The 22261-nt window shown below is 51.7% G+C and overlaps 1 protein-coding gene across 2 annotated transcripts in view; it reads left to right on the forward strand.

Moving 5' to 3' along the window:
* The window catches only part of KSR2 (kinase suppressor of ras 2), a 166895-nt gene that overhangs the window by 137814 nt on the left and 6820 nt on the right, over positions 1-22261 (forward strand). For both annotated transcript variants that reach the window (XM_087828699.1, XM_087828698.1), the window contains exons 13-15: positions 684-732; positions 878-1245; positions 21581-21677. In XM_087828699.1, coding sequence (XP_087684825.1) covers positions 684-732; positions 878-1245; positions 21581-21677 — 514 coding nt within the window. The remainder of the gene's footprint in view (positions 1-683; positions 733-877; positions 1246-21580; positions 21678-22261) is intronic.

The following is a 22261-nucleotide window of genomic DNA, read 5'->3' on the forward strand; positions in this document are numbered from 1 at the left end:
TGCTCCATTTTTTCTGACCCGTGCTGTGGACTTTGTTAAGGACCCAAACGGTCCATCTCTGAAATCAAAGGAGCAGCAGCTGGCCGGGGGGTATTGTGCTGACACGTAGCTCGGGATCATTTCTCTGCCGTAAACCAATTCCCCAATTTGTGCAGGACGGACTCCAGGTTATTAACTGACAGTCAGGGAGTGCCAGCAAAAAAACAGAGTTAATAAGTGCCCGCAATCTGCTTGAATGTGCGTGGAGGGATGGGGAGAACTCTTCACGGAGGGGAAATAATTGAATAGCCCCGGCCGTTGCCACCACGCCGCGGTGTGGGCAGAGAAAGGCCCCGTTTTGCGGGGTGTGAGGAGGGATCCCAGCCGCACTGTCCCCCCCAGGCCTCCCCCCCAGGCCCTCGAATTCCCAGCATGTCAGCTGTCACTGTGCGGTTTCATTCCGCCTTCCCAACCTGAACCATGAATAATTGGTTGATGTGACAGCAAATGCCACTTTGTGACGCCCCTTCTTTCTCGGTCTGGTTCTTACGCTCTTTCAGCTCCTCTCACCAGGAGCCCCCGGCAAGCGGACTGACTCCGTCCGCGGGGTCAGCAGCTTCCCGGGGCCCCTCGGACAGGGATGAACTCAACCCGCGGGCCCACGTTTGCGCCTGAGGGTCACATTTATTTGTCTTTCTTTAAAGCTTGGAAGGAAACCCATTACTTCAAATTGAAGTGGAGCCGACCTCAGAGGTGAGAACTGGAGACGGGTGAAGCAACTTTATCCAGGGGCTTCGGGGGGGGAGGGGGGGGGGGACCGGCGGGACCGCTTGGGAAGGCGGGGGGGACCGCAGTGCAGACACAGCCGTGACCTCTCTGCCCTGGCCCCCCGCCACAGAATGAAGAGGGCCACGACGAGGCCGAGGAGTCGGAGGACGACTTCGAGGAGATGAACCTGTCCCTGCTGTCGGCCCGGAGCTTCCCACGCAAGGCCAGCCAGACCAGCATCTTCCTGCAGGAGTGGGACATCCCCTTCGAGCAGCTGGAGATCGGCGAGCTCATCGGCAAGGGCCGCTTCGGGCAGGTGTACCACGGCCGCTGGCACGGCGAGGTGGCCATCCGGCTCATCGACATCGAGAGGGACAACGAAGAGCAGCTGAAGGCCTTCAAGCGGGAGGTCATGGCCTACCGGCAGACGCGTCATGAGAACGTGGTGCTTTTCATGGGCGCCTGCATGAGCCCGCCCCACCTGGCCATCATCACCAGGTCAGTCCCATCTGTTCCCCCCCCCCCCCGTGGATTGACCCCCAGAGCTCTGCTTCAGGGACAGCTGAGAAACGGGGATCCCGGGTAACGCCGCGTTCTGGAGAACAGAGCGTCTCCGCCCGTCCCATCCACAGCGTCTGCGATTCCAGAAAATACTCTCTGTGCTAAAACTCTTTGGCGAGGGCACTTCCTAGTCGGTTCTAGATCCCCCTGTGCTTCAAGTGTTTGTGAAGCCACGTCTCTGAGACTCACTTTCTTTCCTTGTGGAAATCGAGTGCATTAGGCTAAATCGGGGGCCTGCAAACTTTTGCCGTGAAGGGCCCAATAGGAAATCGGTGCCGCCTTGCGGGTCATGCAGTTGCGATGGCAACTGCTCAGCTCTGCCACTGTTTTGTGAATGCAGCCACAGACACGATGTAAATGGGCTGTGTGCCAGTACAACTTTATTTGCAAGACCAGGCAATGGGCTGGCCTTGGCCCACGGACCCTTGTTTGCCGAACCTTGAAGTAAGATTCTGATGATTGTTTTTATCAAAGCCTCCGCGCACACTCAAGGGCCTTTACGACTGTTTGAAATGTCCAGGATCCGCGGTCTGTAGCTACACAGAGGTGTAGTTAGCAGAGAGCTGACATTAGGAAAATGCCAGATGATGGGAACTTTCTTAGGCTTGCTCCCTCTAACCTTGCCCAGTGACATGGGGCATTGAAAAACATAGCTTTGGTTGGAGTTGAACAGTGTGGAACAATCCTTTGGTGTGTTTTTAAACTCTGGTGTCTGCTCCCTGTTGCATTAGGGCTGGCCACAGCGCAGCATCCTGGGTATAGCCTGTGATGCCAAAGGTCAGTTAGGAGCCCTCTCCCTCCTGTACTCAGCTCAAGAAATAAGACCCCAAATACACAAGCCTCACAGCTCAGCAGGTGCCGCAGAGGGAGCTGTGGGCTCAGGGAAGAGCTGGTGTGTTTGATCCGTTTCCTTATGATCAAAGCCTCTTGAGTCCATTTATAAGACCTTGGTGATTGGAAGAAGGTGTGTGACTGTCAGTTACCATTGATGATGCAGGTGGTGGGTCGACTGGAACCCATGTGTCAAATGGTAAGCGTTTGAAAGGATTGGGGATTTAGGTGTGGCCCTTCAGCTCTCCTTAAACTGGGGTAAAAATGGTGGTTCTCCACTCTGCACAGGACAGAAGGGGCTCTCAATCAGCCCAGGTAATATTCAGGAGCTGAGCGGTTCTGATTAGGTGAGTGTATCAGTAAGCTATTGCTGAGTAACAACCTACCCCAATACTTCATAGTTTCTCTCTGTTGTGTGGACAGTTCTGCACTGAGCCTGGCTCAGTAGCTGGGCTCATGGATGTGTCTGTGGTCAGCTGACAGGTCAGACTGGGGGACTGGTCAGTATTGGATGCCCTCCAGGTTGGCAGACTGTCAGCTGGGGGCCTCAGTTCTCTTCCACATGGCCTCTCATCCCCCAACAGGGTAGCTCAGGCTCCCTCCCATAGTGGTCTCAGTGCTCCAAGTACAGCAAGAGGTCAAGTCCTAATGGACAAGTGCCTTTCACATCTTTGTTTGTGTCACATTGGCTAATGTCCATTGGCCAAAGCAAGTCATATGGTCAGCCTCCATTCAAGGCATGGAGAAACAGACTGTGCCTCGGATGGGAGGATTTGCAGGATCACATTGCAAGGGCAGGGATGCAGAGAAAGGGACATTCTGTGGCCAGTTTTACAACCTATTAGCGCAAGACCCTTAGCTCCCTTTCTTACCCAGTACATCTCACATTCATGAGCAGGTGGTCAGTTGCCCTCTACTTGGGCACGCAAGTCTGGTTGGAAGGTGGTCTGTTCCCCACCACTGGCCTTCTGCCCACTTTGCCCCAGTCAGCTCCCCAAACTTTCTCTCTGGTCAGCTCCTGACCTTCTGGCCTGCCAATCTCTTTTTACATCCCCAAATTAGAAATTAGAAATCCATTGTCTGTTCGCCTTTGCCTGGCCTTTCTAAGGACCTCCTGCCTCCTGCCCTCCGACTTCCTCAGTGTTATCAGTGGAACCCAGGTACGCAGGCCTCTCTCACCCCTTTCCCAAGGGCTGGCTAATTGGAAATAGACGGGTTCGGTTAGCAGCTATCCTTGAAAAATAAGTGGTCATTATGAAAATGTGCCTCTCCACCCTACAAGCCAGCTGTGTTTGCAGCCCCTCTTCTATTATGTACAAAATTCTGAGCCCCCTCCTGAGCACCATAACTGCCTGCGAGTTTCACAAATAGCGTAGCCTTTTCCTGGCACCGCGATAAAGCACTGCAGCTTAGGGACATATAATTGGTCTCTGAAGTGTTTTGGTATTTTGTGTGAAGAAGCCAGATGAGCCCCCAAAGAAGTGGCATTTATTCCATATTACTGTGTCATTATATATTTATCCTGGGGGGGCGGGCTCTGTGCATCCCTCTTTCCCATTTAGCACTGTCCACTTGTTGGCCACCCAGGTTTCTTATCTGAACGTTGAGTTCGAAACCAAATATTTGAGTAATTTGATTAATCGCTCGCATTCGCACAGTTGGCTGGCAGAGGTCGATGGTTGGATGATAGCCAACCAACTGGAACCATTTTTGGACTCTGGATTTATTTTACAGGGAACACAAGACCAGATAATTACCTGGCAGATTCTGGATAAATTCACAATGGCGTGTTCTAGCCAATTACTTAGTAATTATCATCGACGTTAACAAGTACTTCTAAGATTAGCCTCCTTGTAATGCAGCGTGTAGGACTCTTGGGGAATGAGCAATCACCAACTAGTTACCCAACTGCTCTATCCCCAAATGCAATTAGCAGATTGCTAAATCATTCCACGATTGGGTCATTATGAGAGAGCAAAGCTATCGACAGTCTGCACAATAGCTCCTTTTAAAAACTCCAAGTGGAACCTGAAAGCCGGTAAAGATAGAGTTCAATGAAAGCATCTCTCATCCTTCCACCTTGCTGCGGAGTTTCCCAGGCCTCAGTTTCCCCATCTGTAAAATGAGCAGGTAGAAGCGGATGTTTGAGGAGCAGCCTGGCACAGCTCTGGAGCCGTTCCTCCCACAGTATGGTCCACCCGGATCTCCTGCGTCCGAGGTCAGAGAGGCGAAGGGAGCCCCTGCCCAGGTCATAGAACAGATAAGCGGCAGAACCTGAATTTGAGCAAATGTATATCTGAATATTTGTCGAGGGTGTTCCTTCTTTGTCACAGCAGCCTGGGCCAGGTCAAGGGGAACAGGCTCCACGCCTGAGCAATAGCTTATCATGGGATTTTTCTGCCTTTGAGCACATCAGAATTACCTGGGGGACTTGGTAACCAAAGAAGGCCCAGGCCCCATCTCACTCGGATTTCCCTATGTTCTCAGAAGAATTTTTAAATTTTTTCAATTGGCCAGTGTCATCAGTCCCTTTGCCGGGTGCCCGAGTGTGACTGCAATTTCGTAGTTACGTGGACTGTTTTGCCAGCATGCATGGGACACCCGGCCCCCACCCATCTCCCAGGGACACAGTGGTAATGAAATCCCACAGGGGCCTCGTGTACACAGCATTTTAAATCTGGTAAATATCAGAGGCTCTTTAATAGTTTATTTCCAACTCCACATCAGTTCCTGTTTGTCAGGCTTTCAGATACAATAGCGCCAAGCTGCTATATTTACAGACAGACAAATGGAGGGCCCCGCCTTCAGCTAAGACAGTCGCTCGATGCCCCACTGAGATCTCTACTTGCCTTTCCTGGAACTCTGTATTCTGAGCTTTCTGATTGTTTTTCCTGCAGGCCAGTTTGATTGTCCTAAATATAACATACAAGAGTCGGGGGGCCCGAGCACATGGAGATTGCGTCCCCCGTCATCTAGTGGCATCGGCTTCCTTTTATGTGCAAAGAGCTGACTTGCTTTCTCTTTATAAAGCACAGCTGAAAAGGTTTTTTGTCTGTCGCTGCCTTTAATTGTGTTGGAATGTAAGGCGTCCGGGACTTTGTGAAGGAAGCGCTATAAATGGGCCGCAGCATTATCATTAGTATTATTAGCATCTTCTCATGTACTTCGCCCGCGCCTGTTGGTACAGGGTCATATGACCGGCAGAGGACTTGCCTGGGGGAAGACTTCGCCACTGGCCGCCACTTTCCTCTGGGATATCTGTCGTCACTTAAAAATATAACTGTTTGTGCCTTAACAACCCAAGTGATAACTCGTTCGTTATTGAAAACGCAGATCAGCAAAAAGAAGAAAGTGAAACTCACCCGTCGTGTTCCCAGCCTGAGAGAATCACGGTTGGTTGTGTAGCCTTCCAGGCAGTTTTCTGAGTAGACGGCAGGTCCTCAAATAACGTCGTTTCATTCAAGGCCATTTCGTTATAGCGTTGATGACATGCACCAGGAGCTTAACTCTTGTCTGTATCGATTAGCCTCTGACGAAGTGGTTTCGTTTACCTCCCTACACTTAACGTCACAGAGCCTATCGGCGACGTTAAGTGGGGGCATGTTGTATGTGTGGACTCATGGTTTGTATGCATCAGGGTGATGGTAGCTGCAGTAACAAATAAGCCTAAAAACATTAACACTATCGAAAGTCCCTAATAGTCCAGGATGGCTGTTTCTGGGTTGTAGGTGGCTTTTCTTTCATGTGTGGAGAGAGGGACTCAAGACCAGCCCCATCTTTTGGAGTCACCCGAGGGCTCCGAGTTCTCTGCTTCTAGCTGGGGAAAGAAATATGATGCAGGTTTTGGTGACGAGCCCGCAGCATTGTGACACACCAACGTTTACGGATGGATCTCCTATCCCGTGGAGAATGGACTCATTTTCTTCACTCCTGTTTGCCTCAGTTTCCGCATCTATAAAATGGGGGTAACATTTATCTCTCTTGCAAGGCAATGATGAGCATTAAAGAGCTTATACAGCAAGGCTCTAGTTCGATGCCTCCTGGAGCCGAGGTGCTAGATACTTTGTATCTCCTGGTTGCTATAGTAACAATGATAATGCTCTAACAACAATGACCATGGAAATCATGATCATGATAGAAGCAATTAGGAGAAGTAGTGTGTTTCCTTCTCAGCCTTTGGCACTTCCAACAGCAGGCGCCGTGCGTTTCATCGAATGTCACATGATACCAGGAGATGACTGTGGTTTGACGACTCCGGTTTGTGCCCCGGCTCCTGGCTGGTACCTTGGCCAGATGACTTAACCTCTTAACTTTAAGGCATCCAGGAGGGGGTGTTGAGTAAGGAGCTGGCTATACTGGTCTGCAGCTCAGATAAAAGGTTGGGGCTGGAAATAGCCCGTGCGTGAGTCATCTGCATGGAAGTGGTGACTGAAGCTGTGGGCTCCCTCGGAAGCTGGGGTTATCCAGGGGAGACAGGGGTCACCCGAGGACGGAGCCCCGAGCACCTCCAGCGTTGGGTGGCCTGGTGGGGAAGGGTCACCCCGCCCAGGGGACTGAGAAGAGGCAGGCCGGGCGGGAGAGCAAGCAGAAGAGCGTGGGATGATGGAGCCCCCCGCCGCCCTTCCCATCAGCACCGCGCCCCGTTTCCTTTCGCGCACTTCTCACCGTAAGACAGCACTTCCTTGGGTCCTCGATTTGTTTCTTTGCTTGTCTCTCTTCCCCACTTAGACCATGTCCCCAACCCCTAAATTATGGGGTCCTCTTTCCACACTTGTTGAATAAATGAACAGCGGTTTCCAAAAATACATTCGCGAGCCGGCCGTCCTTTGGAAAGGAAGAACAGTTTTCAACCATTTTCGCTATTTCCCCAAGCGAAAAATCGCCAGCGGCGAGTGTGGGCAACATCAGGCCCTAACATGTGTTCCAGCCGCCGGAGGGACACTTTCCTCAGCGTTGCTGGCAGGCGGTGGTCAAACAAAGACATGGAGCATATGGGTGGCTTCGCGGAGGGAGGCCAAATTGTCACTAAAAGCCTTGCAATCTGATTCACCTGTGTGGAAATGCTGGGTTTCCTGCGTTTTGAATCATTTCGACAACCCTCTGAAGTGGGTTACCAGTCAACTCCCCGCGTCTAGACAAGGAAACAGAGAGACAGAGCACTATTCCAAAGGTCATACAGCTAGGAAGGGGCAGGACTTGAACCCAAGACTGATTCAGGCCAAAATCTGTATCTAACCGCCCTCTTGTTTTCTTTCCTGTTTCATCTGTACCTAAGTCCATCATATTTTTTTTTTTATGCCTTAGAGCCCCCCACTGCCGGGTTTTCTCCCCTGGGGAAGACCCAGGCTGACCTACCTCCAAGCCAGTTTCATTGTCTGAACCGCCACACTCGCCTGGCTTGTGACTTGTTGAGTCGGCAGCAGGTGCCAGTTGAAACCCTGGCACTGTCCCTCTCCCTCCCTCCCCTTGCAGCGGACTCCGGGGTCTGAGAGTGGGCAGGGAGGGAGTGGGGGAAGTGTTGGATCGGTGTGTTTTCGCCGCTCTGGGAACTCGCCAGCCTTGGGGTTCAGCTCGATGCTTTCCCTACCCGATTCCAGCTGCTCGGGCACTGTTCGACTTCTGCTCCGTCCCTGCCTGATCGTGTTTAAGGTAATGAAGCCCATAAATCAAATAACAAATAGATATTGACTCTTTGTCATGGAGTCTATCAGGATTGATCGACCACTGGGAATACTGCTTTCCTCAATCAATGGGGAGTGGGAGGGATTAATAAATCTTGATAATGACTGGCAACAGGAAAATCAATAGGTACATTACTATATGCACTGGGAGCATATATCTTTGAATGTGAAAATGAGAGTTTGTTTTGGAAGCAGAGGGGAGCAAGAGAGGCGGGGAAGACAGACGGAGAGATTATTGGTATCCTTCGACCCGAGCATGGCCCCTAGTACACCATAGGCGCTCATTGATTTTTGGTGAACTGCAGAAACCCAAGGAGAGGTTTGCTGTAAAAAGAAACTGTTGCCCTGGCTGGTGTGGCTCAGTTTCAGCATCATCACACGCACCGAGAGGTGGTCGGTTGGATTCCAGGTCAGGGCACATGCCCCGGTTGCAGGCTCAGTCCCTCCAGTAGGGGGCGTGCGGGAGGCAGCCGATTGATATTTCTCTCTCTCCCTCTCCCTTCCTCTCTCCCTCTAAAAATAAATAAAAAAATATTTTTAAAAAAAGAAAGAAAAAAGAAAGAAACTGTATTTAGTGTTTACTTTTCAGTTCTCTGGATGTCCGAGTGCCCAAAAGTCCTCTCTGCCCATGGGTTGAGTTGTCATTAATGTTTGGCCTTCCAGGGAGACGGAAGGAGGAGGGAAGGATTGGATATGAGGTGGGTGTGGGAGGGGAGGGTAAGCAAGGAGAGACCTGGCTGCTTAGGTGCTGGCCACCTTCTCTGAGAAAGAGATTCGAAACTACATCAGGTTCAGGAACCAAAATCGAGAGTTTGGCTGGCATTTTGAGTGTGAGGGGTGCCGTGGAGGCTTTCAAGGGGCGATGCTAAGTAGGCATTTAGATACATCATAGTTCAGAGATGTGGTGTAGATTAGGGATGTAAAACCTAGGAGCCATCTGTATTGTGAGATATTAGGAGCCCTGGGCCTGGGGAGATGGCCTGGGGCAGTGACCCTCAAACGTGACCTTGCCTCGGAATCCCCCAGATGGCTCGTGCAAACACAGATCGCTGAGTTCCACCCCCAGAGTTTCCGATTCTGCAGTTCTCGGATGGGGGCCTGAGAAATGGCATTCTTAACCCGTTCCCAGGTGATCGTGCTACAGGTGTGGGGACCCCCCCCCCACATTGAGAACCAGTGGCCCTGGAGCAGAAAAACCAAAGTGAGAAGAGGCCAGAGCGTCCCTGCAAGGACGACGGATGAGCAGGGGAGGGGAGTGTGGTTGTCATGGAAGCCGGGCAGTGCTGCAGCAAGGGGGTGCGGTCAGCGGCCTCACACGCTGGTGTAGGAAGGACAGACAAGATGCAATTGGAAAAGTGTCCCTCGGAGCTCTTGCAGCCTTCGCAGGTGGTTGGCCTGTGGTTTACACCTATTTGCAGACTTACTTATTTGCCTGCCCGGTAACCTCGGACAGCCCCACCTATGATCCCAGGTGCCTGCCATGCGCATTTCCAGGTCAGGGCGCAGGTTCAGGAACTATTCACCCTTCCAACCGGCTGGATGATGCTGGTGACAGTCATCGGAAGGGTCTGAGGCACAGCTGGAAGATTGATTCCCAGGAATAGTTCCCAGCAGGAAGGAGCTGAAATTCATCAGAATGGCTGGCGATGAATCTGCTCCCGGGGGATGTTCTCTCCGGGCACTGCACAGGATTGTTTTCCAAACCAGCCATTGATATTCAGCTGTCATTAGTCTTTAAAAATAAGGAAGGGAAGTTGGTCGCTTGGTTGAATCATTTTTAATAGGAAAGAGGGCTTTGTTATGAAGTGGCATTCTGAATATTTATTAAGGGGAGCATATTTGTTGAGCATCTACTACACGCTGAGTTCTGTGCTAAGGAACTCTCTGGATATTGCTTCATTGAATTGCCGTCTCCATTTTACAGAGGAGGAGCCTGGGGCTTAGGGAGAAGAGGTGACTCATCCAAAGACATACAGCTGGTGCGAGCTGTCCTGTGTCATCTCAGAGGTTGAACTAATAATTCCTTGTTTGAATAGTCTTTCTGGTCATTCTCCAAAGCCCTCCAGATGAGTTTCATAGCTCACTGTCATGGTCTGGCCACCTGTTTTCCCTTGGGTACAGAATAAAATTTATGGGGACCTCCCCCCATAGAGTAGTTTTAAACTGGGGGGAAAAAGGGGTCTTGCATATCAAGTCGAGCTTCTGTGTGACATCTAGTACCTGGCATTATGGGTCATCAGAAAATATAAGCTGATAGTCACAAAAAAGTTTGGCTTACCGGTTGTCCGGATTTGAGTAATTAGGCCGGTGCAGATTTGTCAACTGGAGTTTTTCTTTTGTGTTGGTAGTCATTAGGCCTTTCTGAACCTTAGTTTCTGCATCTGTACAGTGGGGATCATAATAGTCCCCACCTTGTGGGATTGTTGTGAGGATTAAGTGAGGTCATACATATAAGACACTGAGAACAGAGCCTGTCACAGGTCAAGTGCTATGAAGGTATTGGCATCTGTTATTGATGTAGCTACTATTACTCTTAGCCCTGCCCATGGGTACCCAATGGAGGTGACATAAATACAGCTCTTGTTCTGTGCTGCAATAGAAAGAATGGTGGATATGGAGTTAGGAGTCTTGTCATTCGCTGGCTGTGTGACCTGGGACAAATCACTTCACCTCTCAGAGCCTCAGTCTTCTCAGCTGTAAAATGGGGATAACAGTGTGTATATCCCTGGGTGGCTAGGAGGGGCAAATGAAAAGGCAAACTGAAAACGTCATAAAGTGACCAGGTGTCGTGAGCAAGGGAGCATCCCCGAAAGGAGTCACTCACACACGTTTGTGTCTTGCCACAATGCCAGGTCTATTAGGGGAGACGCCCCCCATAAGCCAATAGAGTCACATGCGGGTTTCACACAGAGAGAGGGAGTTTAGATGACAGAGCGAGCATCTGGCAGGGAGTCCCAGTCACTGGCGGTGTCCGCGGGTGGAGAGGTGGGTGTCGGCCTCAGGCCAGGCGGCTGCAGCAGTGGCATGCGTCTGGGGGAGTGGAAGTCCTGCAGGACTCCGGGTGTGACCCGTGGTACAGCCGAGCCCGAGCATTGGGCTGTCGGAGCCCTGAGTTCTTATAGCCCCCGGGGTGGAGGTCCCACCCACACTGGTGTCCAGGCGGAGTCCTTAGCCACGTGCTGTCTAGACCTGTGGTTTGGGGTGTTCCTGTTACACCCCATCACCTCAGTCTTTTTTTTTTTTAATCTTCACCTGAGGATATTTTCTCCACTGCTTTTCAGAGAGAGTGGAAGGGAGGGAGAGAGAGAGAAACATCGATGTGAGAGAGATGCACCGATTGGTTGCCTCCTGCACACGTGCCGACAGGGGCCCAGGTCAAGCCTGCAACCGGGATATGTGCCCCTGGCTGGAATCGAACCCGGGACCCTTCAGTCTGAGGGCCAGCGCTCTAGCCACTGAGCCAAACTGGCTACGGCCCATTACCTCAGTCTTGACACAGCACTTGACGTAACTCTCATGGCTGACAGTGACTTCACATTGGATTGTCCAAGGTGTCCAGAAGGTCCGCTCTGCTCTTGGCTCTAGCCACTGGGATTAGAGAAATGTGGGATAATTGAAAAGTGATCTAATAATAATAGTAGCTCGTTCATGAAGCATTGACTCTATGTCTGGTGTCGTTCCAAGCACTTTGCCCCTTCCCAGCGCCCAGGTGAGGCTGGGCCTTCGTAACGGCGGAGCTGAGCCTTGAACTCCCGTCTGCTGCTGTCAGCGGGTTTACATAAGCACTTCAGTGGCGCGGAGAATTTTCTGGTTGAATTAGATTGGCAGGTGTCAGTGACCCAAGTTTAAAGTTGAGGCTGCAACTGAGGGGACCCGCCATGAGTCCCCCCTTCCTGGTCTCTGGAAAGGTGGCTGTCCTCCCGCTGTGAGTGACTGAGGAGAGGCAGGGCCCCCTCTCCCCGGCCCTCTTGTCATCTCTCTTTGGCAGAGACAAGTCTGATGGTTGATGAGTTGCTCTTGCTTTTAATCAAAAGGTTCGCCTCCGAGTCCCCTTCAAAGGAGGATTCGCTTTCTTCCAGGTGTTCAGAAGCCCCGGAGGAGAGCCAAGCGGGACACAGATCGAGGCTCTTCAAAGGCAGGGAAGGGTCGCCGCTGTCCTCGGAGTTTCCCGGCTGAGGCCAGGGCCTCCAAGGCGGTGATTAGCGCGGTCCGCGGGGACTCGGAGGCGCACATCAAGGACGCGCGGCGGGCTTGTTTGGAAGAGCCGTGGACCGTCGGGGCTGTCAGAGCCTCTCAGTCTCCCGGGCTCGATCAAGGGCTGCCTCTGACAGTTCCTCAAACGAGATGCTGCGACACAGCCCAGCGCGTCATGACTCTCTCCTGCTAACAAACCGCTGGCCGCACTGCCCTTCCTCCCGCAGGAGCTGCGCTCTCTCTGGCCTCTCCTTCCTCCCGCCTGCTTTCGATCTTGATGCTGGTGCATCCCTGGAGCTTATTTTATCACCCGGCTACAGACTTAGAGACGAAAAGTGGGCGCTGTTGACATGGCATCCAGAGGGGATGGGCCTCCGGCAGGTGCTGAAGGCGGCAAGGAGAGGCAGGGAGGGAGGGAAGAGCCCAGAGTGCAAGTTCTCCCACTGCTGTGTGAGCTTAGCCGAGCCTTCAATCTTTCTAGCTATCAGGTTTCTTGTTTGTGAAATAATTATAATGTACTTTATCTTTAGCTGGGTCATTTTGGTCCGTGTCTGGGATTGGGTGACCTAAACTGAACCTTTAGGTGTAGATGACCACTCATCCATCCATCCATCCATCTTCTCATCAATTCATTCATTCACCCACCCACCCTCCTTCACAGACCCATCTGCCCACCCATCTCTCCACCCACCCATCTACCCACCCATCTCTCCACCCACCCATCTCTCCACCCACTCATCTCTTCACCCACCCATCTCTCCACCCACTCCTCCACCCACCAAATCATCCATCCATCCATCCATCCATCCATCCATCCATCCATCCATCCATCCATCCATTCTCCCGTCCACCCACCCATCCACCCACCCATCTGTTCTTACCACCATCCATCTCTTCAGCATTTACCTGCTCAACAGCTCACCCATGCGTTCATCAGTCCATCTTCTGAACCTTCAGCCTGTCCATTCTTGTACCCATCCACCCACTCATGAGTCATTAGCCACCCAGCACCTCGCCTGTTCTCTATCAGGTACTGCTGGTGGCTGGGAATAAGTACTTGGGGCTTTTCTTCTGGGACATAACAGAGGCAGGCAGCGGGTCATAATTAAAGCCAACCCCTTGACACAAGGCAAGGTGGCAGGGTAGAGTGGTCAGCATCCTTCTGGTATCTCTGGGTTAGAGCCCACAGCAAGGACGTCTACAGAAGCATCCCATAGATGGGAACGTCAGCAGCCTGCACCTCCGTGGAAACGAACTGTGGGCCACGTGCCCAGATGTGAACAGAAAACAGACCACCCGAAGGAAAGACCAGGCAGCAAGAATCAGAATCATCTTTGCCTTTGTGTTTCCTTTCCTTGGTTCTAATTTTTATGACGCTCTGAGCTGATGACCGTGGAAGCTGAGACCCTGGTGACAAGCGGAGGAGGAGAGGGCAGCCAGAGGGCAGCCGTGGGCAGCGGGGGTGGGGGGACAGGGTGCCCGTTGAGTAGGCTCTGAGGTAGCTTAGCACATTTTCCAGAGGCTGACAGTGGGGCGGGGGCTGCAGACCAAAAGGCAGGGCTGTTCACTGCCTACTTTACACCCCATTAAGTCCCAACTCATAATAATTTATCAGCAGCAGGCTGGGGTGTACTCATTCATTATTTATAGAGAAAGTGTTTGCTAAGCAAATCAGCAGTTCAAACAAGATCCTGGGGGGTAGGTTTAACCCGCTCAACTGGAGGGTGTAGGGGCCACCAAAGTGTAAGGTCCTGGCCCTGGCTGGTGTTGCTCAGTGGTTACAGCATCAGCCTGTACACTGGAGGGTCTTGGGTTTGATTCCCAGTCAAGGGCACATACCTGGGTTGCAGGTTCGATCCGCGGCCCCAGCTGTGGCATGTGCAGGAGGCAGCCAGTCGACGTATGTCTCTCACATCGATGTTTCTCTCTGTCTCTGTTTCTCTCCCCTGTTTCCACTCTCTCTAAAAATCAGTGGGGAAAATATCCTTGGGTGAGTATTAAAATATGAAAAGAAAGTGTGAGGTCTCTTGACTGTCAGAGATGAGTAACTGTAATAATACGTGTGGATAGTTATTGAGTCTTACTGTGTGCTAGGCACTGTAATGAGCATGTTATCAAAGTTCACAGCCACCCTGAGAGGTGAATATAATTATTTGTCCCCATTTTACAGATCAGGCTCTGTCTTTTGCTCTAACAAAAATACTATAGACTGGGTGGCTTATACATAGCAGACATTTATTTCTCGGGGTTCTGGAGGCTGGGAAGTCCAAGATCAAGGGGCAAAAGGGGAAGGATCACCACGTGCTGGCTCCAGGGTCTGGGTTAAACCCTGAACCTCCATTTCCTCGATGTACCATGAGGCCGCCTGTACCCACCCACCCGCAGTGAATGAAACGATGTGGTTGCTTCCACCCTGGTGGAGAGGACGTGTAGGACTGATGTGAGGTCAGGACCCTGGTTCTGAGCTGTGCAGAATGAATCATCTGGCTGGTCCTAACTTTCCATATATACATCCCAGCCCCAGGCCTGGGCACCCCCTCCCACCAACCCCCCAGAGCATCCCCGTGGACGTCAAGATGGCTGGGCCTTTGCTTGTCAAGATCTCTGCATCTTTGCCCTTGAAGCTTTGTAGATAGAAGCTAGAGTGCCTATGGGATTTAAGGAGGCCTGCGAGGGCAAGATTTACCAGAAAAACATTGAGAAGGAATTCTCTCGGTGCCCTGGAGTTAATAGCTTAAGGGGGAAAAAGAACCCCAAGTGAACTCGAGTGATGATTTTTGTCCATCTCTGAGAAATTGGCACAAACTTACGTGTTGTACCTGCACCTTCTAAATTGAGTTTTGGGGAAGAACAGGACTTTCCAGTGGAACAGATTTCCAAAGTAAGGCTTGGCGACTAATGGAAATATTCGTAATAGGATTACATGGAGTTCTCATCTTTCCCAAGAAGATGCAACATAGTCACATGACAACCTTCCGGGGCACAGAACTTGTGTTTTTAATCTCTTGGGACATTTATTATCTGTTTTTAAATGATTGAGAGGCGAGGTCAATCCCCGGGGTGACCTGCTTTCTATCTGCGAGAAGCAGAAGGAAGCTATTAACAAAAACATGAAATTGAATCTCACCGAGCCCGGGTTCCTTCACCTCTGGTTCTTTACAACCACCGTGCTGCCCGGTTACGTAAAAATGGGGGTGTCTGTGGGCGATCGGAAAAGCCACACTTCCTTCAGTACCGCGGAAAACGCAGCTGCCGCCTCAGAGGTCCTGGTTCCCCCGGTGATGCTCACTGTAAGCCTGACCCGACACAGAATAGCTGATTTTTGTTTATTGTGCTATTGGCCCTTTCTCTCTCCATTCTCTTCTTATGACCCCAATGACTTTGTACTGTGAGGTCCACCAGTTAGCCATAGTAGCCAGTATTTATCGAGTACTTCCTATGTTGTGGACACTAACCTTTTTACATGTTCTGTTAGGATAGCAGAGGCCGTGCCGCAGTGACAGACAACCCTAAAGTCTCTGGGGCTCACTCGGAGTTTGTTTCTCTCAGAAAGTTTGCCATAGGTTGGGCCGCGCTCCAGGGCCGCTCTCTTCCATGCAGTTACTCAGGGATCCAGGATTTCCCAATCCCATGGCTCCGTCTTCTCATCATGTGGCCTTCTGGTCACAGAGGCACAAAACAAGAGAGACAGCAGAGTCAGCGAAGGGCTTCTCAGTGCCCCAACCGGAAAAAGTGGCAGAGGACCCTTTTCATTGGCCAGAACCAGCCACGTGTTGCTGCGTCGCTGCGGAGAGACAGGGAAGGGAAGTGTCCTGTGGGCCTGGGAGGGGGCGCTATGGAGCAGAATTTGGTGAACACCTATTGCCTCTTTCGCACGAGAATTTTCAAATTTAATCCCCTCGCACCTGGGAGGTAGGCTCTGGTGTGTCCGCCTGCTTTTATTTTGAGCGTCTTGCCCAAAGGCTCATAGCTGAAGAGTATGAGGCCGGCTTTGGACCCCAGGACTGTCCAGCTCCAGGTCCCGAGCCCTTCCCGGGGCCCATCTCCTGGGGTGATGAAACAGCAGTTCAAGTTCACTTCCCTCCCAGTGCTCCCCTCGCACCCCGTTCCTCTCCCATCCAGCCTGCCTTCGCCCCCTAGGTGTTCTCTCTTGACCTACGAAGTTTCGCGTGCAGAGGACACCGTGTTCTTTGCTGCCGGGCCAGCCGAGGCATGAGCTATAGAAATGGGCAGATTCCTTCCCTGGCGGCGAGGCTGTGAAATTGGGGTTTTCCTACTTCCCAGACCAGCGCCCCCGTCTGCCAGTGCAACAGGAAGGCGTGAGGGGGCCTTTTGTGAACTTCCAGGTCTATTTTCTTTTTTAAACACCTCTGTTGATAGGTACAGATACAGATATGCCAGGGCCAGGGCGCTTCCACGCTCAGTGCGTTCCCAGCATCCCCTGGGAAGGCAGGACTCCCCCTCCGCCCCTTTTCCCTCCTGCCCTTTCCCTCCCGACGTTGTCGTCTCCATTCACTTTCTTGGGCCGTGGGTCCCATGGGAGGAAAGGACACAGCCACTTGGGGTTATGTGCACCGCCGATCTGTCTGCCTCTTCTCTTACCAGCCACACAGTTACTTTAAAAAGTCAATAGTAAGCTGTCCCTCTCAATAGCGATTGACCTTGTCCAGGGAGAGGGTTGCTTTTGAGCAACACGGGTCACTTGCCGTGTGCCCAGAACCTGCTAGACCCCGTGAACTCGCTTCCTGCCCTCAGAGGGGCACCCGAGAGCCTCTGGGCAAGTCCGCGCTGCTCGGGCAGGGACTCGGTGCAGACTGCACCTGCCCATTTCAGCCCACCGCCCGTTCAGTATTTGCCAAACTGTCTGTAGCGTAAACATGTGGGTCTGGTTTCATTTCAGTCTGACTCAGAGGTGCTGTTTTTCCTCTCTTTTTTCTCATTTTGCAAAAGTAAGAGGTGTTTATGGGAGAAAAATTAGAAAAGAGAGATAAGCAGCGAGGGAAAAAAACACCTGCAAAGCTCCTAATCCCACTACCCAGAGATCGTTCCACTAACACCCTGAGCCCATCCTCTCTGTGGATTTTTAATGCATATAAATTAGGTGGTATGTATATATTTTTAAAGACAGTAATTCAGTTTGCTGTTGAGCTTTTATTTAAAAAAATGTGGTTCTGGTCAGGGAGCAACAAGAATTGATGGGTTTCAATATCCAGCCCCAGAGGGCAGGGCCTGTGGTCTGCTTGGTTTTTTGATGGCACGTATGTCTGAAGTAGGGAAACGTCTGGAAGGTTCCTCGCTACCGTGCAGTTTGGTGCGCTAACCCGTCGGGGGAAGACCGGCCTTGTCACAAACGCAGCTCTTCCAGCTGCAGTGGACAGTGGGAAGAAGGAAGGTGCGAGGAGTCGCCATTCCTCCATCCATCCATTCTCTCATCGCAGGGACATCGCCTGAGCCCCTGCCTGGGCCTGGCCAGCTGTGTGCTGCCCGCCGGACTTGCAGACCCTCTCGGGTGACCCGGCCCTCTCCAGCCTGCCCTGCTTCCCTCTGGGCGACACCTCCCCTCGCCAACGGCTGCTTGTGCCCTTGGGACACTCCCTCCCTTGCAAAGCCCAGACCAGCGAGGGCAGAATGTCACCAGATGCCCAGATGCATGGGTCACAGTCAGTGGCAGGAGTGCCCCCTACTGAAAAGAACCCCCATCTCAGCCCATAAAGTGCCCAGAGCAGCCAACCCTAGGTCTCTGCACTTGGAAAGAAGAATCCAGTAAGACCAAGAGTCTAAGCTCCCCTCCCCCCCACACTTCTCAGAGCTTTGCAGCGACATCAAAAGCTGGAGGAGGGCAGGGGGGTGCCTTAGCCTCGCTCTCCGGGGCGGCTGGCTCCTGCTTCGCATATTCCTATGCCTGGTGGGCTGCTGTCGTCTTTCTCCTCCGCCTGGGACAGGAGCCTTCCCCCACCAGCCCCTTTCCTTGATGGAGCTCTATAACTCTTCATTTGCTGGACGCACGTCGGGTTAAGCAGGTGGCAGACAGCTGGCACTTCTCCCTGGCTTCCTGGCACTTCCTATTTGTATAGGAAGCTAACCTGGCACTTTTCATTACAGAGCCCCAGAGGCCCGAGGTTTACTATCTTCCGTGTTAGATTCATGAACGACTGGGAAGTTCGAGGTGGCCTGCGGCTGGGATGTGGGTTCGAAAGGCAGCCTTATTCGAGCTGCCTGGGGCCAGGGCTGGGAGAGATGGTGGCCTGTAGACGAGATAAGACGTTTCCAGTCCTTGTTCCTCTTCTTGGAAAAATGAACTTTGTTGCAGAGAGAGATACTGGGACGGAAGGAGGGTGTGTGTGTATGTGCGTTCATGTGCATGCATGTGTGTGCATATGTGTGCATGTGTGTGCATATGTGTGTATATATGTGTGCCTCTGTGTGCATGCACATGGCCCCTGCTCCAGAAGTTAGAGAGCTGCTAAATATACCCTTGAGTCACTAGAACACCTTCTCCTGACCTCCAGCCGGACCCTGTACCGAGGCCGGCAGGCCTCATTAATCTTCCTCGCCATAGGTGTTGATCGTAGCAACATTACAGTTTCCATTTACGGAGGGCCTGTGACCTGCCTGGGTCTCAGAGAAAGTTAAGAAGCAGCGACGGGTGTTCAGAGCCTAAGCTCTGGAGCCAGGCTGCCTGGGTTCGAATACCAGCTCAGCGCCACTGCTCTGAGCCCCGGTTTCTTTATCTGTAAAATGGGGGCGATCCCAGACTTCATTCAGTCTAAGATGCCATCGGTTAGATGACGCACCATTTATTTTATGTATAAACTCAGTGTGAGTCTTGGGTGTCTGGCTTCTTCTGTTCAACATGTTTATGAACTTCGTTCACGTTTTTTCGCATTAGCAGTGGTTTATTATACAGTATGAATATAGTATTTTTTTGTTATATGGATAGATCAGAATTTATCAGTTTTTCAGCTGATGAACATGTGCGTTGGTTCCAGTTTGGGGCTATCTCGAATAGGTTGCTGTTAACATTCTGGAACGTTCTAGCGCATTCTAGTACATGTCTGTGGGTGAATATGAGTAGCGTGCTTGTTGGGTGTGTGCTTAGTTAGGGGAGAAACTGCCAGCCGTGGGTTGTTTGAATATTTCACATAGTAGATGCGCCAAGCTGCGGGTGTCCCATTGTACCCTGCCGGTCAACGTTAGCTTGTCCCGTGGCTCCAGGCGCCATAGGGCAGCGAGAGAAGCAAAGACTTTCGCGGTTGCTGCTGGAAAGGAGGGTGTCCGCAGGGAATGGAAATGGGGATTTGAAGCCTGCGACCGGTGCGTGCTTTCCCTGGGCAGGAGGGCCTGGGAGCCTGGAGCCCGTTGCGATCGCTGGCTCTGCCATCCGCGGTGGGGACGGTATTTTCTTGGCTCTGGCCTGTAATGAGTGTAGGTGGCTGTTCAGGAACGAAGTATCCCGGGGAGGGAACCCGCCCACGGTCCCCCTGCCATTGGGACATTGAAATGCCAATGTGGTTAATTGGCCGAGCAGCCCACCCCGCCTGCAGCTCTCCCCTCCAGCAGCCACAGCAAACACTCTGCCTGCGTCACCCGCGCCACCAGCGAGGGACAGCCTTGAGTCATCAGGGCAACCGGGACAGGTGAATCAGATTCCCTGTGAGTCAGCGACCCTGGGAATCTCACCTCAAGCAGCTAAGGAAGCGAGTCTTAGAGACCATGGGCTAGCATTTTGGGCGGGCAACCGGATGGACAGATAATAGCTGTGATATGTGTATAAATATATAATTCATATACATTTGCACAAGTGCGTGTTGATCTCTTACTGCCTCTCCTAGTAGCCAGCATTTCCTAAGAGATGCCTACACCTTACATACCCGATTTCATGTAATTCTCTTAAGAACCTTAGAAAGCAGGAACTATTGACTGCATTTTACTAACAACAGAACAGAGGCTCAGAGAGGGGTTAGCTCACCCGCCCGGGGCCACGCCGCCTGTAGCTGACAAGCCACATCCTAACCCATGCAGTCCAGCTCTAGGCCTCTGCTCTCCTAACCACTGCGCCACACTGCCCACCAGGTGCCAGGCATGGCACCGAGCTCCGTTTCTCACTCTGTCGCCCGGCTGACTCTGCGAGGTAGGTGTCATTAGTTCCCTTTAATAGCTGAGGAAACCGAGGGCCAGAGAGGTTAAGGAACCCACACAGAGACACACAGGAAGGGCGAGAGCTGGGATCCGGACCGAAACCCTCCGATCCCAGGGCTCTGACTTCAACCACACGCTCTCAGCTGAGGCTGGCACACGGCAAGGGCTCAGTAAATACGAAAGGAAAGAACAGCATGACTGTGGTATCCAGCAGCAACGTCATAAATGAATTAAAAATGCAAGCCCTTATTTTTATTTTTGTTAATCTTCACCCAAGGAAATTTTTTCTGTTGATTTTTTAGAGAGCAGGAAGGGGGGGAGGGGGGGAGAGAGAGAGAGAGAGAGAGAGAGAAACTTAGATGTGAGAGATGTCGATTGGTTGCCTCCCAAACATGCCCCAACGAGGGCTGAGCCTGCAACCGAGGTATGTGCCCTTGACCAGAATCCAACCCGGGACCATGCAACAGGCCGGTGCTCTAACCACTGAGCAAACCAGCTGGGGCAAGCCCTTATTTTGAAGTAGATGGAAAATGAACTTTCCCAATGTCATTTCAGCTTCTTTCAGCTAACATTGGATACTCCGAGCCGCACATGGTACCAGGGGCTGGGGATGCTCTGGTGAATCTAGAACTCATTCGTTAATTCATTCATTCACGCACTCGCTTGCTCACTCAGTGACTGTTTACTGAGTGCCTGGTGTGTGTGGCCAGGAACTGGGCTCACTTCCCGGGGAGGGAGGGAGAGAGGGAGGGAGGGAGGGAGGGAGGGAGGGAGGGAAGGACAGGTGAGCAGGCCAGCAGCTAAATGAGAAGGTGTTCCTGTCATGCAGAGTGCCCCTTTTCATCTCGTCACTCATCTTAAACCACTGGTCCTGGAAATGAACTCAATGAGGCTGAAAATAGTTTGAAAAGCCCTCTCTCTAGACAGGCATCTGGTTTGGGGGGAGTGTTATTGGTGTTTACACGCTTCTGTGTGAAGACTCGAATGCATCATTTGCTGACGGTAATTAGTATCCATCAGCTACCGCTTTGCTGGTCTTTCATCACTGTCCCCACACACCACGGCTCCCGGTGAGTGGGAGCAGCTGGGACGAGTGGCCGGCAGAGTGCTGTCTGAGTGGTGCCTGAGGACCCCATATATTGGTTCACGCACAGCTTTCCGTCCTGAGACCCTGGGATAGATGGGACGTGGCAGGACTCTGCAGGTGTCCTTGGATGCTGGGGTGGGGGGTGGGGTACCCAGAAGAACTTGCTTCCAGACCCGCATCCCAGAACCAGATCTGAGATCACTTTCCAGGTTTATAATCTCACAGGATTAACAGGGGCATGTCCATGAGTTCACCCTATTACGTGTCACTTCTAATAACTGTGTGGGTCGCCTTTGTCGTAACAACTGCCAATAATATCTCTTGTCCTTTTGCTTTCCAGCCTCTGTAAGGGACGGACCCTCTATTCGGTGGTGCGGGATGCCAAGATTGTCTTGGACGTCAATAAAACCAGGCAGATCGCCCAGGAAATCGTGAAGGTACCATGGGGCCTGGGGCCCCCTCCCTGAACCTCAGCAAGACTGTGCCCCCTCTTGAGACTCATGTCTGGCTTCAGATCAATAGTCCGGGCTTAAAAGAAAACAGACTAGACTTGACTTGAAAAATATCAGGCCATGTGTATGTGAGAATTTTGCTGAGATACAACCATTAGGGATGGTCTATCAGTGTTTGGTTTCTATCTAGTGCCTCATCATCATGATAATTGGACATGTGCAGGGACCAGAGAGGGGAACATTCTCGTTGTTAGGATCCTTTACCCCTCAAATCCTTGAATTCCCAGGTGTGTTACCCATCTCTCTCTCTAGCTGCTGGGGAAACATCAAATTGTTGGGTGTCATTTGGGATTAAAATCAGCAGGAACATCCTGTATTTTCTGGCAGGTGCCTCATTAGTCAGTTGTATGTGGTCTTTTTATTTACATTGAAAATGTCAGGACTGAGGTGTGAGAAGCAATAAAAAATGTAACTTCTCATAAAGGCAAACAAAAATCCAGACATCCACCCTCAGCTAGACCTCCGATAGGATCTTTTCCAAGCTCTTGATGATCGTGTCCTGGTGCATC

Source organism: Miniopterus natalensis, chromosome 20 (assembly GCF_054644295.1).
Source record: "Miniopterus natalensis isolate mMinNat1 chromosome 20, mMinNat1.hap1, whole genome shotgun sequence".
Taxonomy (NCBI): domain Eukaryota; kingdom Metazoa; phylum Chordata; class Mammalia; order Chiroptera; family Miniopteridae; genus Miniopterus; species Miniopterus natalensis.